The sequence below is a fragment of the Camelina sativa genome, chromosome 18 (genome assembly GCF_030686135.1).
Source record: "Camelina sativa cultivar CO46 ecotype springtype chromosome 18, ASM3068613v1".
Classification (NCBI taxonomy): domain Eukaryota; kingdom Viridiplantae; phylum Streptophyta; class Magnoliopsida; order Brassicales; family Brassicaceae; genus Camelina; species Camelina sativa.
The window spans coordinates 14169208-14182826 of record NC_141897.1 but is presented as its reverse complement, the minus strand read 5'-3'; the positions used below and the strand labels follow the sequence as shown (position 1 = coordinate 14182826).

The following is a 13619-nucleotide window of genomic DNA, read 5'->3' as shown; positions in this document are numbered from 1 at the left end:
CCATGATGTTTGTAAAAATTTAAAAACAAATCTTTCATCATATGAATACACTTTAATGATGGTATATTTATTCTTTGAAATATAAGCATAACTCCTATGATGTTTGACTAAAAAAAAACTGAAAAATCTCTCATACTACTACAGATTTATCTATAAATAGCTAGACAAAGTCTTCATTAAACATCTTATTCTACCTCTCACATAATTTTCTAAATTTTGTAATATTTAACTTTTTCATATATTTGACATTTATAGGTTTTGAAATAAATAAGTTGAGTCAAAATTTTGGAGCATATATATAGAAGTGAACATGTGAAATGTGGTTATTCATTAGAAAGAGTTAGATGAAGAAGGTCTTAGGCACATAACACATTCTCACTTGTAAATGTTGTTTCAAATGCCTATTTTGTATATCAATGTTGTAATTTGTTTTTCTTTTGATCCATTTGATAAATTTTTAATATAAAATTTTAGTTTTAGATTATAATTCATAAACTTTAAGAGATTTTATATCTTAGTCACAATATTTATGATATTTATTACCCATGCTGTATTTTATACAAGTGTGTTTGTATGTATTACCTATGAAAATGAGTTTAAACAAATATTAACTGTTTCAAATACTATTACTTTAAATTTGTTCCTTAACGTTACAACTGTGTTTGTATGTATTTATTAACTTTGTTTCCGATAACCATTTCTGTAGTTCTTTATTTGATATAATTATATATTAATAACATTGTTTTACTCAATTCTAAACTAAAATTCAGTTTGCATTTAGTATGTTCAATATATAAAGTACGTGATCAAAATATAGAAATATCTAACAGAGAACTTTCTTTTCCAAATTAAATTAATCAAGAAACAGAAAGAATTCTACTTTTAGAACAAAAATGCATTTGAAATCATTTATATAATTTATCAAGATTAAAATATTTTATTGCTAAAACATTCAAATTATAATAATAAAACATTTAAGCATATGTGAAGCATGCTGGTAATATATAAATATCAAAATTATTTATGCTACCTTTAGTTATCTAATTAATGAAATTAATTACACATAGAATGAAGGAAGAGGATGAGTTTCGGCTTAAGAAAAAGTTATTCGATAAATTCAAGTTATTTGAAGTGCTTGGACATTAATATGCAGATGAACATGGACATTATGTGTTAAATATCAAAATTATTTATGCTACCTTTAGTTATCTAATTAATGAAATTAATTACACATAGAATGAAAGAAGAGGATGAGTTTCGGCTTAAGAAAAAGTTATTCGATAAATTCAAGTTATTTGAAGTGCTTGGACATTAATATGCAGATGAGCATGGATATTATGTGTTAGTTTGTCCGCTTTTAAAATAATCTATAAAATATTAATATCTTCTAAAACTAGACGTGTCTAAGAAAGGCGAAACAAACTAAATATTTTAAAGTAATCTTTCGTATTAACAAATATTTTCAGTTTAATATTTAATTAATTAATAGTCATTCATTTTAAATGATTCAGAAAACTTATTTAAAAATAAAATAAATAACAAGGATAATTTTTTAAAACATAAATTAAATATTTTAATAAATCTAATATATGTTAAAATTATTATAAAATTATGGAATCTACTTCTAACTTATAAGTGGAAAGAAAAATCGATCTTATCTACCATAGATGTTAAGTGGATAACGAGAAGAACAGGTCGTCGACGTGCGTTTTCCACATCTTGACACAACGTGTCGTCTCGTTGCCATGCAATGTTGCCACACTACCACCTGATCTTCGTGTCTTGTCTCTCTTCGTCCCATCACCGTTTGTGTCTAAAAATCCAATTTGATTTTGGAGATATATATTCAAACAACGTACGTATAGATCATGTTCGATAAGAGCCATTATCATATTATCCGTATTGTGTTTTGATCCAAAAAATGGAATTGATAAACGATTTCCTCAATCTAACTGCGCCTTTCTTCACCTTCTTTGGTCTCTGCTTCTTCTTGCCTCCTTTTTACTTCTTCAAGCTCGTGCAGTCTATTTTCTCGACCATTTTCTCGGAAAACCTTCACGGGAAAGTTGTTCTTATCACTGGTGCTTCCTCCGGCATTGGCGAGGTTTAGTTATGAACCCTTTTTTAAAAAAAAATTAGTTATAGAAACTTCTAACCTTCTTTTAATTAATAGTTGTAGACCTAAAAATAATAATTAATTATTAGTTAGAATATTATTCATTTGATCTGTTTATTGCGTATATTACGTTATCAGCACTTGGCATACGAGTATGCAAGTAGAGGTGCATGTTTGGCCTTGACCGCTCGAAGGAAGAATCGTCTAGAAGAAGTGGCAGAGATTGCTCGTGAAATTGGATCTCCCAATGTTTTCACCGTTCATGCTGATGTCTCCAAACCTGATGATTGTAGACGACTCGTTGATGACACCATCACCCATTTCGGTAGATGTAAGTCAGGGCTAACCAATCAATCGTGCATGGTCAAAACCGACCACTTTTTAGTTACCATACAAGTTTTGTTCCGGATAACAAAAGAGAAATTGTCTTGCTTTGGTCTTTGCAGTGGATCATCTTGTAAATAACGCTGGGATAACGCAGATCTCGATGTTTGAGGATGTTGAAGATATAACCAGGAACAAAGCAGTTTTGGTAACGTTATAACAATGATGATTTATAAAATATTAAGCAAGCAATTCTAAACCATATATTGGTAATATTCCAATGAATGTTTTGTGATTTATTAGGATACTAACTTCTGGGGGTCAGTTTATACTACTCGTGCTGCGCTTCCGTACCTTCGACAAAGCAATGGTAAGATCGTGGCTATGTCGTCCTCTGCAGCGTGGCTAACCGCTCCAAGGATGAGTTTTTACAATGTAAGTAAATATATATACACTTTTTTCTTAGTAAAGTAAGCATTATAAGGACTGAGCAATATTATTATACATATTATAATTAATAATACTATGTTAATTAGGCAAGCAAAGCAGCTTTGTTGAGCTTCTTCGAGACGATGAGAATTGAACTTGGTGGCGATGTACACATTACAATCGTCACACCTGGTTATATCGAATCCGAGCTCACACAAGGCAAGTACTTATCCGGTGAAGGCGAGTTAATAGTCAACCAAGACGTCAGAGATGTGAGTCATATCTAACGTCCTTGAACAATTATTGTTGAATTATGTGTTGTTAATGGTAATGTAATGTTTGTTTGTTTTCCCGGGACTAGGTTCAAATAGGACCATTTCCGGTAGCATCTGCATCAGGATGCGCCAAGGCGATAGTGAATGGTGTGTGCCGCAAACAGAGATATGTGACAGAGCCATCGTGGTTTAAGGTGACATATCTTTGGAAAGTGCTATGTCCGGAGTTGATTGAGTGGGGTTGTCGGTTATTGTATATGACTGGAAGTAGTATGTCCGAGGAAAATGCTCTCAACAAGAGGATCATGGACATTCCTGGTGTGCGTAGTGCTCTGTACCCGGAATCTATCAGGAGGCCGCCGGAAATCAAGTCGGAGTAGAGTGAGGTTGATTACATAATAAGATAGATGAGAAGTACGTATCTTAGAATATGTGCAATCAGTAATAATAATCAAACATGTAGGTTTGTTTTTGTGAATGGTAGTACTTTTGACTATGTATATTAACACTATCTGCGTCTTCAAAGAATAAGTAAGTTGCCTAATACAAAAAGTGCTTGTAGAACAAGTCAACTCTCTTCTAGATATGTATTGTCCGAACCAAATGTCTTGAGTTTTATTTTACTGTTCTGCAATTACATGAAAACAATACAACTGGTCAATTCTTTTTAGGCTTAGAGATCAAAAGCTCTGGGCAGATAGCGCTAAGCCAGAAAAGGAAACGAACCCACGACGGCTCTGTCACAAAGGTTTTCCCTCGGCAGATTCCATTAATAACGGCTTTGGCGCATTCCGCTGCTGACTCGATGGCCACAACTTGCGACCAGTCTTGTTTCTGCGAGGAGACATACATATTGTGACAAACACGGAGATAAAAGAGGACACAAACGTTTTGTAAATATGATAATAGTAAAATACCTCAGTCAAAAGGTCCGGATTGGTATTTCCGTTTTCGATTAGACCCGGAAACACGATTGCCACACCAATTTGTGGGTGAAGCTCGATCCTAAGAGTCTCGTAAAAGTTTATCATAGCTGCTTTGCTTGCCTGAATCAAAATGTTTTTTAACATTTATTACGTAACAGTTAGTTTATTTAGAAAAAAAAAAGAAGAAGAAGCATTTACAGCATATATGCTCATCCTTGGCACTCCAGCCCATCCAGCAGGCGATGCAACCGCTATGATCTTTCCGTTGGTTTTCTTGAGATGCGGTATAGCGAAATGTGTGGCGTAAACCGGTCCCCAAAAGTTCGTATTCTACAAATTATTCACAACGTTGGAACCAAGGTCAGTTGTGAAAGCTCACTGAGTCCATTATGGAGTCTATAAAATGAACACACAATAGTAAGATTTGACTACTTGAGTAGATTATGTGAAAGTTCATAAACTGTAGAAAAAGAATTAAGTATGCATTAAATCCAAAAATTTATACCACAATGGGAAGAACATCAGAAATTTCTGAATAGTCCTCGAACAGTTTGGCCTCCATAATTCCCGCATTGTTCACCAGGTGATCCACTGTTCTGAATTTTGTTTAGATTCTTATATTGTTTAACCAAGAAGCAATATTAGTTATTCGAATAATCGCTACTAACTCACGTCTTCCAAATCGAGCGATAGTTTCTTGAACGAAATGTTTACAGTCTTCAATGACTGAGACATCACCACGCACCACAGCAACGTCTGGTGAACCAAGCCTTCGTCACCTATTAGCCACCACCCGCAGACGGTCCTCTCTCCGAGCTACCAATGTCAAGTATGCTCCTCTACGTGCGTACTCATACGCGAGGTGCTACACCATTATTAAGTAAACTTGTATCTTTAAATAAGGCATTTCAAGGTAACTTTGTAGAAACTAGGGGTAACTTAATCAACTAACCTCACCAATTCCTGAGGAAGATCCGGTGATGATGACGACTTTTCCATTGACTTTCTCGGACTCTTTGTATCTTCTTATGAAGCTGAGGAGCTTGAAGAATATTGAAAACGGCATAAACACTAAAAGAAACGAAACCGTGACAATAGGGAGAAGGATGTTAAGTATCTTGTTGAACAGAGCCATATCCTTGACTTTTGTGATTGTATCCTCCTTCACCAAAAGTTGCTAGTTTATACAATTTGTAGACTTTTGAGTTTTCTTCTGTTGAAATGTCACTGTCTTAATTAATATTTAACAATCAAGGGTAAACGAATCATAATATGGCATCTTTTCTACCTTCAATCTTTGTCTTCATCCAACTTACGTCTTTATCAAATATTTTTCTCAACTTGTGTACAAATTTTTGGTTCCCAATTCCAACTCTGTTTGTTTAAAATTTCTATGAACGACAGAGTATGTCACTCTGCAATAAAACCATAACAAAGTCATTCTGCAATAAAACCATAACAAAGTCAATCTTACGCTCTCAAAGTTGCAGTTAACTATAGATATGCCACTGACAAAATGACAACTTCTCTAAAAAGGCAAAAACTGATATCAACAAAACCCCGACAGAATTTAGAACTAATACCTTCACATAGATTGGATTATAAAGTAGCTAGTGGATTTCAGATTGTCTTTTAAACCGAACGTAGTAGATACAAAAGACAAGGAGCCAAAGTTCTAAGCACTCTAAAATACAATCTTCAACAGAGGACTAACTTACTAAGAGCAGCATCTCACAGGACCTTTAAGGATTAGAAGTTGAGGCTTAATGGGATATGTCCTCGATTACACCTTTCCCATCCTCTGCATCAAAGTAGAAGAAGTTCTTCAACGGCTCTCCTTTGCCTGATATAACTTTTATCACCTCCTGTACATGCAATACAAGTTTCTTTTAAGTCACAGATAGTTCTGCTAAATGCTTATCTATATAACCAATAAAGTCCTCAGTGAAGAGAGATAAAGAACCTGTCCTAGAATCCCTCCAATGATGGCACAAGCTGGTGGGAATTCTGTTTTACCAGATACAAGTCTTTCCAAGAGGCTATCTGGAATAAGATTCTCGCTAACCGACTGTTGCGACATATCGGAGTCAAAGTTAAGAGGCAAAGTCTGTTCTTACTAGAGCTTTACAAATAAGGTTTATAGAAACTTACATTTCCCTCACAGAGTTCGTTTTTGAGTTTCAAAACTCTTGGGAGATCAGACAGCGAACATTCTCCAGGTTTACGCCCTTCAGTTTCCTCAAATAGTTCTATCACTGCAAGAATATCACGAAAACAAGATTAGTTATGTTGGAAGTAACCAAGCTTTCAGTGATTAGAGCCAAGACCTCTCTTTGCAAAGTAGAGCTTCGCTGTTCTCCTTGGAATCGGTTTCCATGGTACTGAAACTGCTTCCTGGAGGAAAAATTAAAACCAGGAATAAATTACAATTCTATTACTTATCATGCAATAGTATGATCTGAGCAACTGACAAGTCGAGTTTGTTTGTACCTCAAAACTCGGAAACGTTAGTTCACATTCCACAGTTTCATCAAGTTTTTTCTATGAAGCCAAAATTGACAATACAAAAAATACAAAAATTGCAAAGTTAACACATCATTATATACCAACAACGCATGCCATATACAGCTGCCAAAAGAGCAAACGAGATAAGTACCTTTGTGTACTTATAATTCTGCAGGTCAACAAATATTTCACCACATGAACCTCTACAATCAACTGTGTAGAACGCCACACGTTTGGTTAGCTTCCTACATTTCTCATTTACAGCTTTCTGCATAACAAAGCACATTATCTTAAGTGATGTACATAGCAACGAAATAAAGCAATTGCGCAAAGGAGGGTATACAGTACCTTAGTAGCTCGGGAACTGTAGCCAATAACCACAACATCAAACTTCTCGAAAAAATCAACACCAAGTGTTGACAAATCACCTGAGAGTTTGAGGGCACAGAATATACAATGTTACAATCATTTAATTTGGCTTATTCTCAGAGATTAGATAGAAACGAAAGAAAGGGAGATGAACCTTTTTCAATTGAAACATGGACCATAGGGTTAAATTCCTTAAGTGAATCACAACAAATCTCAGCTACGGTTTTGCCCGCATAAGCATTCTCATCCGGAAGAATCAAGAAGTTTGCGTTGAAGGCTTCCTCTGTAACCAACCGATCATCCAACAGAGTCACACTACCAACTCCTGCCAACACAATGTTCTTACAAAACTGCCCACCAAAGAGAAACCAAGTAAGATGCCTTACACTCCTACTACATAAAAGATTCACTAAATAAGCAGTAAAGATGAGAACTTTCAAAGTAAGAGCTACCTCGGCAACAGTCCCCTTAATCCCAGATACCAATACATGACATTTACTCAATCTGCAAACATCCAAAACAAAGATTTAACATAAGAACAGAACATATCAAAATCATCAAATCCAAAGAAACACTTATCCCAAGAGAAGCTCTGATTAAATTAGAGAATTTAACTCAAAACCCAGAAAGGGATTAAAACATGAATCTTCTTACAAAAGTTGATTGTGGACAAAACTATCCAAGCGACTCATACAGCAAATAAAAAACAGTTCTAGCTTGCAGCTATAGAAGTTAGATTCCAATGTAAAGTTACCTCCTTTGAGCACCAGCTCCCCAAACTCTAATTTGGCGGTCGTATAGAGCAGTTTCCTGCTCCGTGAGCTCTTCTCCGTCCATTCTCGAAAGCTGAGCTTTTGTGAAACCCTATCAGTTTGTTCTAAGAGATGATCAAAACCCGCGGATCTATGAAGAAGAGATGATGTTTCGGAGAGACTCGCTGAGCTTTATTGGTTTTTGTTAACCGGAAAATAACTATTACATGGTTTGGTCCGGTCTGTTATTAAAATGGGACAATTTTATAAGTTTTAAATCCATTAAAGAGTAACACATATTAACTATTTCGAAAAGTTAAAACATTTAAAGACATTTCTTAAATTCCATATGTTCCAAAAATATCACTAAAAGTTTTGGTTTTACTAAACTTTAAATATTAAACCTTACCCCATTAAAAAAATATACTCTTAATTTAAATTGGTTAACCTAAACCTAAAAATTAAATTCAAAATTCTTTGAATATGAATAGTTGTGTTTGTGGTGTTTTTGAAGAACTAAAATTTTATGGTATTTTTTTTGGAACATATATAGTTAACAAAATTTGAAATTGTGGTATATTGAGAATTTCTCTAAATTTTAGTTGGTAGTTGATGATAATTGGGTAATTTGTTTCGTTTTCCATTTTTTGTTTCCTTTTGACAAGATATTATACTATTTTCTCTAACAAATGAGAACTACTTTGAGGCTAGCTTTGAGTAGAAAAAAAAAAGAAAAAAAAAATGATGTCAAAAAATTATTAAAGTGTGACATGTGATTGTGAGCGTAAGTCAAAGAAATAACGCGTATGGGGGAAAGATAGAAGAAAATAAGAAAAAAACAGAAGAAGATGTTGTCTAATGCGGAGCACAACATTCACATGCTATGTTTTTTCCGTAATCAACTAAGCATCTTATATAAGTATGTACCTTTTACTATTACTTTCCAAAAGATCTAAAAAATCTCACCATAAGTTTAAAGTAAGTTTTTTTGGATGGTTAAAAGAAGAGAGTAAAAACTTTGGATTATCATCACAAGCTAGTACGACCTATTTGGACTGATTATGAGTTAGTTGAATAACAATGATACGTTTAAAACGCCAAATCATAACACTATATTTTATATGACAGAAATACAAATATGTTGGGTTTTGCTAACCAATATGTAACGGTACAAAAATTACACACATATTTAAGTCAAAAATAATTATGTTAACTTATTGTTAACTTATCAGTTTACAGTTATTTCACTATAATAATGGAGACATGGAGTGTAGTTTATGGATAACTGGATAAGGTCAGTAGGATTCAAGATATTTGAGTATTTTGAAAATTTACTTCAAGCATTTAAACTACATGTCTGTCCCTATAGTCTTTTAGCCTTTTGCTCTGTTCATTCATAATTTAATCGGATGTTCAGAGACTTCAGACTTTGTTGAAATGGCAGATTGAAAAAAAAAAAAGAAAAGTAAACAAAAAGACTAAAAAGTTAGCAAAAGACCAAACAACAACAGCTGTCACTTTCCTCAATTTCTTCTTCTTCACTTTTGTTCATCTCTCTCTCTCTCTCTCTCTCTCTCTCTCACTGACTCAAAATAAATAAAAATGATATCCAATAAACCCTAAATCAGGTAAGCAAAGAAACAATTAAAGTAAGCAAATCATTACTTAACTTAGTAATAGCAATTACTATCAACTACTCTCTCTCTCTCTATATCTCTATTTCTATCTCTGTATGTCTCTCTTATTACATTATTGATGCAGCAGCCACACTTGTTGTCTCCACTTTCTCTTGCTACTTACTACAAACCCTCCATCTTCTCTTTCTTTTTCTTTTATTTCACTCTTTCTCCAATTTTTTAAAACATATTTTTTTCTCTATTGGAGAGTTTCTTCTATTGACTGACTCTACTGGTAGGTGTATGGATTTGGTAAGCTTTCTCAACTTTTCCTTAATTTCTATATAATTTTTTCTTTTACATGTTTCCATCTTTCTTTAATCTTTATTGCATTATTTTTTTTTTAATTCTTGTTTGGAATTGAGTAGACAACAACAAAAAAAAAAGATGAAGGAAGGCTTTTTATTATGATGAAATGAAAAAAAAAAAAACTGAAAACCGCAAATTTATTCATTTTTTTCTTCTTGTTTTTGCTTTGTTCCCATTTCGTGGGATCTATTCTCTAGTTCTATATTTCTGCACTTCCCATTTTGTTTTTACAGTACTATAAGTTTGCCTTTTTTGGGATTATTTATATATAAAGAAAAATATATAGAAAATTGTGTTAAAGAGCTTCAACTGTAATTTCAGTGTACCTTTTAAATTCACATACCTTTGTGTTTGCTTTTTTGCTTCTGCTTCTCTTTTTTTTTTCCCCCTTCATAAATGTTAAGTTTTGTGTTTAACAGTTGTTGTTGGTGTTTTTTCTTGAATTTAGAGTAACCATATAAAAAAGGAGAAATCTTGAGATTGTGTTTTGTGTTTGTGTGTTCTTTCTTGTTTACAGTGAGTGAAGAATCAAGGAAAAAGAGTAAAAAAAACACCATCTTTAAAATGGATTGGAACTTCAAACTCAGCTCTGGGTATTTATCTGGATTTGATCAAGAATCTGTACCGGATTTATCACCAATGGATGGTTCGATCTCGTTTGGTGGGTCATCATCATCATCAACACAGCCCAAAGGGGATTTTTCATTTGATCTGAAACTTGGAAGAAACATTGGCAACTCTTCCTCTGTTTTTGGTGATACAACAGAGCAAGTGATAAGTCTAAGTAAGTGGAAAGAGAGCGTTATAGCAAAACCTGAGAGTTCAAGAAGCTTGAGTTCGAAGAGGACAAGAGGGAATGGTCTTGGAACCAACCAGATGCCAATTTGTCTTGTGGATGGTTGTGATTCTGATTTTAGTAACTGTAGAGAGTATCATAAGAGACATAAGGTTTGTGAGGTTCATTCCAAAACTCCTGTGGTTACAATCAATGGCCATAAGCAGAGGTTTTGTCAGCAATGCAGCAGGTAAATTAATGGTTAAGCTTCTTCTGTTGTGTTAGTGAACATGTTTTTATGTAATGATAATGTTAACATTTGTGTCTACTTAGGTTTCATTCTTTGGAAGAGTTTGATGAAGGGAAGAGAAGTTGTAGGAAACGTCTTGATGGACATAACCGAAGAAGACGGAAGCCTCAGCCTGACCATATGACTCGTCCTGCGAACTTCTTTACCGGCTTTCAAGGTTTCTTGCTTTAAGAAAACTTGGTTTCTTGGATCCAATAGACGTGTCCCTGGTTGATAAAGAAGCATATTCTTTTATATTTTTTCAGGTAGCAAATTGCTTGAGTTTTCGGGCGGTTCACATGTGTTTCCAACTACATCTGTGGTGAATCCGAGCTGGGGAAATAGTCTTGTAAGCGTTGCTGTGGCAGCCAATGGTTCGAGTTACGGGCAGAACCAGAGCTATGTTGGTTCTTCTCCCGCAAAGACAGGGATAGTGTTTCCAATCTCTTCGTCTCCGAACAGCAATAGAAGCACAGGGAAACAGTTCCCTTTCTTACAAGAAGAAGAAGAAAGCTCTAGAACAGCATCGTTGTGTGAGAGAATGACGAGTTGCATCCATGACTCTGATTGTGCTCTCTCTCTTCTGTCATCCTCCTCGTCCTCAGTCCCTCATTTGCTTCAGCCACCACTTTCTTTGTCCCAAGAAGCAGTAGAGACAGTTTTTTACGGGTCGGGATTGTTTGAGAATGTGAATGCAGTCTCTGATGGATCGGTTATATCCGGTAATGAGACTGTCACTCTTCCACAGACGTTCCCGTTTCATTGGGAGTAGTAGGAAAAAGAAGTAGGTAGGTTGAATCACAAAGATCTCTATGTGTCTCTCTCCTCTTCTCCTTCAATTTTCGATGTTTTATGTCATCATTGTTTATGTTAAATGCTGAACTGTGGGTGTTTAATGACATTTTGTTAGTTGATTTGTAGTTTGTATTGGTCGTGTAACCTCCAATTAGCTACAAGGTAACAGTTGAGAGTAGATAACTCTTTATGTACACATCTTATTCCAAGTATAGAATCTTAGAGCCAGTCTTATCCTTTTGGGTTATATGCATTTTAAAACATTTCAAATCTATACAAACTTTGCTTCTGGTTACATATATGGCAAACATTTTAATATGGATTTCCAAACTTTTTTTTCTTTAGAGGCTTTGTTTTATTTTTATTTGCTTGTAATTTTTTAACTAGAGATATTATTGATTTGTTAACTCAAGTCAATTGGCTAAGTTCGAGTAAACAACATTAAATGGAAGACAGATTGAACTAAATTAGTTGTTGGCCCGTTTTAGTAATTTGTTAGTCAAAACAGAACAAGAGCCATATTTTGATGTCGTCCTTGTAAGTGTGAACCTTCAGAGTTGTGGAACTCTCGATGAGATTGTAAACTTAAGGTAGTAGATAAGATTGCTAGATTTCGTTCTGGCCTAGACATAGGATCGATCAAAACCGGTTGATCTAAAATCGTAAACTTCGTTAGTCACCATCTTATTTTTATTTTTCTGTTTCATTTCTATTCTTGAATAGAATATATTCGATTGATTTGTTCTTCGAATGCGGATGGATTTATTATGAGTATAGAGTATTAAGCTTCTATTGTGGTAAAGGTTCATGCAAGATTTGCAACAAGTGATATCAGAACTGTCATGTTGCAGATTCAGTCATTCAACGGCTGATAGCCTGATACTCAGGAGTGGAGTGGGATCAGTTCAATTATAGCTATTTTGTCATTGTTTTTGGCGAAAAGATAAAACAGATATAATAGAAATGGGCAAATGGCTGCTGAGACGTTCCAAAGAGATTCATATTATATACGCCTATGTTTGTTGCCCTGTCTTTTTAGGATAAATTTTTAATAACATTTGAAATAATTATATACTTTTAACTTATCAAATTTCGTAATAAAAATGTATAATCGGTCAACTCTCCATTTTGTCATTACTCGAAATTTCGAAACAGGTTTCTTATATGCAAATGCAATCGCAAGTTTTTTTTTCTTCTTCTTTGATCATTTTGGTAAGTGAATTACACTTGATACCATTATAACGTACGGCACAAAACAATAGCATAATAATAATCACGTGAATAATATAGGAAAATATGGTAAAACTGATAATATACAAAATGTCAATAAAAAGCATATATATATAGGTAAGAAAAAAAGAAGAAATATTTGTGTAGTAAGTAAAAAGATTACGTAGAATTATTAAGTGCCTGGAAAGTGGATGACGACGGTGAAGACAGTGACGAGGCCGAAGTAGATGAAGGCGTGGAGAAGGATTGAGTATCCGCTCGTTTCCATCTTCCCGAAGTCTACAAAGTGGTTGTTGCCCGGAACCTGAAACAACAATCCCGGCGTCAGAACCACAAACAACACGGTCGCTACCACCGCCGCAACCCAATCCGACATGTTCCTATCCTTCTTTTGTATCCCAACGAAAGAGAAAGAGAGAGAGAGAGAGAGAGAGAGAGAGAGAGAGAGAGAGAGAGAGAGAGAGAGAGAGGTTATAATAAAAAGAGAGGGAGAGATAGAGAAGTTATAATACTTGGGTTGGTGATATTGAACCCTTGGGGTACGGTTGGTGAAATGGCATAAATAATACCTAGTGACTTGGTGTTACACGACAATAAATGTCGTGGTCAAACTGTTGGTCGTTCATGACTTCGTCTTTGGTTAATGTCCTGAGAGATTCGTTAGACGATTGTTGGGTGGTCTCTCTCATTTTCTAGTATTGTTAATCACTTAATCATTGGGTCTCCTTGACTAAAAGAAGATAGGAACGAGATTCAAATTTTATTAACGAATATGATAGAAGCACATTTTTCATGCCTTCAGAAGCGGGGTTTTTTTTTTTTTGGGTAGCTTTCTATCATCAAGTCATC

The 13619-nt window shown here is 34.5% G+C and overlaps 5 protein-coding genes across 7 annotated transcripts; 2 read left to right on the top strand and 3 right to left on the bottom strand.

Annotated features, from left to right (window-relative positions):
* The first annotated feature begins 1626 nt into the window (after positions 1-1626).
* Positions 1627-3711, top strand: LOC104761049 (11-beta-hydroxysteroid dehydrogenase 1A). Its single transcript, XM_010484066.3, has 6 exons — positions 1627-2104; positions 2255-2447; positions 2563-2648; positions 2744-2875; positions 2977-3141; positions 3231-3711. The coding sequence occupies exons 1-6, from the start codon at positions 1922-1924 to the stop codon at positions 3522-3524; spliced, it is 1053 nt and encodes a 350-aa protein (XP_010482368.1). The 5' UTR covers positions 1627-1921; the 3' UTR covers positions 3525-3711.
* Positions 3609-5499, bottom strand: LOC104761051 (11-beta-hydroxysteroid dehydrogenase-like 4A). 3 transcript variants are annotated; one of them, XM_087499077.1, is made up of 8 exons: positions 5359-5499; positions 5023-5283; positions 4743-4935; positions 4576-4661; positions 4269-4400; positions 4062-4190; positions 3871-3978; positions 3609-3772 (listed from the first exon to the last, which is right to left on the bottom strand). In XM_087499077.1, exons 4-8 carry the CDS (start codon positions 4630-4632, stop codon positions 3713-3715), a joined length of 486 nt encoding a protein of 161 aa, XP_087355203.1. In that variant the 5' UTR covers positions 4633-4661; positions 4743-4935; positions 5023-5283; positions 5359-5499; the 3' UTR covers positions 3609-3712. The 3 variants fall into 3 exon arrangements, with proteins under 3 accessions (XP_087355203.1, XP_087355201.1, XP_087355202.1); XM_087499075.1 differs by having other exon boundaries at positions 3609-3978; XM_087499076.1 differs by having other exon boundaries at positions 3609-3978; positions 5028-5283.
* A 140-nt stretch (positions 5500-5639) lies between these two features.
* On the bottom strand, positions 5640-7940 carry LOC104761052 (SUMO-activating enzyme subunit 1B-1). The gene is made up of 10 exons (XM_010484067.3): positions 7699-7940; positions 7397-7448; positions 7099-7294; positions 6924-7003; positions 6727-6843; positions 6561-6611; positions 6398-6464; positions 6222-6325; positions 6034-6138; positions 5640-5935 (listed from the first exon to the last, which is right to left on the bottom strand). The coding sequence occupies exons 1-10, from the start codon at positions 7779-7781 to the stop codon at positions 5834-5836; spliced, it is 957 nt and encodes a 318-aa protein (XP_010482369.1). The 5' UTR covers positions 7782-7940; the 3' UTR covers positions 5640-5833.
* Positions 7941-9127: 1187 nt separating this feature from the next.
* LOC104761048 (squamosa promoter-binding-like protein 13A) lies at positions 9128-11768 on the top strand. Its single transcript, XM_010484065.3, has 4 exons — positions 9128-9624; positions 10199-10706; positions 10790-10923; positions 11012-11768. Exons 2-4 carry the CDS (start codon positions 10246-10248, stop codon positions 11515-11517), a joined length of 1101 nt encoding a protein of 366 aa, XP_010482367.1. The 5' UTR covers positions 9128-9624; positions 10199-10245; the 3' UTR covers positions 11518-11768.
* A 1031-nt stretch (positions 11769-12799) lies between these two features.
* On the bottom strand, positions 12800-13299 carry LOC109130623 (uncharacterized). The gene has a single exon (XM_019240440.2). It carries the CDS (start codon positions 13144-13146, stop codon positions 12943-12945), a length of 204 nt encoding a protein of 67 aa, XP_019095985.1. The 5' UTR covers positions 13147-13299; the 3' UTR covers positions 12800-12942.
* Between the last annotated feature and the right edge of the window lie 320 nt (positions 13300-13619).

What these genes read in the sequence shown, in the direction of transcription:
- LOC104761049 (XM_010484066.3), top strand. Translation starts at nt 1,922, where the DNA reads ATGGAATTGATAAACGATTTCCTCAATCTAACTGCGCCTTTCTTCACC. An exon ending in CTTCCTCCGGCATTGGCGAG is followed by an intron (nt 2,105 to 2,254) that starts GTTTAGTTATGA and finishes TTACGTTATCAG; the next exon opens with CACTTGGCATACGAGTATGC. An exon ending in TCAACCAAGACGTCAGAGAT is followed by an intron (nt 3,142 to 3,230) that starts GTGAGTCATATC and finishes TCCCGGGACTAG; the next exon opens with GTTCAAATAGGACCATTTCC.
- LOC109130623 (XM_019240440.2), bottom strand. Translation starts at nt 13,146, where the DNA reads ATGTCGGATTGGGTTGCGGCGGTGGTAGCGACCGTGTTGTTTGTGGTT.
- LOC104761052 (XM_010484067.3), bottom strand. Translation starts at nt 7,781, where the DNA reads ATGGACGGAGAAGAGCTCACGGAGCAGGAAACTGCTCTATACGACCGC. An exon ending in GGAGCTGGTGCTCAAAGGAG is followed by an intron (nt 7,449 to 7,698) that starts GTAACTTTACAT and finishes GGATGTTTGCAG; the next exon opens with ATTGAGTAAATGTCATGTAT. An exon ending in TTGGAGGGATTCTAGGACAG is followed by an intron (nt 5,936 to 6,033) that starts GTTCTTTATCTC and finishes TTGCATGTACAG; the next exon opens with GAGGTGATAAAAGTTATATC.
- LOC104761048 (XM_010484065.3), top strand. Translation starts at nt 10,246, where the DNA reads ATGGATTGGAACTTCAAACTCAGCTCTGGGTATTTATCTGGATTTGAT. An exon ending in TTTTGTCAGCAATGCAGCAG is followed by an intron (nt 10,707 to 10,789) that starts GTAAATTAATGG and finishes GTGTCTACTTAG; the next exon opens with GTTTCATTCTTTGGAAGAGT. An exon ending in CTTCTTTACCGGCTTTCAAG is followed by an intron (nt 10,924 to 11,011) that starts GTTTCTTGCTTT and finishes ATATTTTTTCAG; the next exon opens with GTAGCAAATTGCTTGAGTTT.
- LOC104761051 (XM_087499075.1), bottom strand. Translation starts at nt 4,632, where the DNA reads ATGGAGGCCAAACTGTTCGAGGACTATTCAGAAATTTCTGATGTTCTT. An exon ending in CAAGGATGAGCATATATGCT is followed by an intron (nt 4,191 to 4,268) that starts GTAAATGCTTCT and finishes ATTTTGATTCAG; the next exon opens with GCAAGCAAAGCAGCTATGAT. An exon ending in ATCCGGACCTTTTGACTGAG is followed by an intron (nt 3,979 to 4,061) that starts GTATTTTACTAT and finishes GTCTCCTCGCAG; the next exon opens with AAACAAGACTGGTCGCAAGT.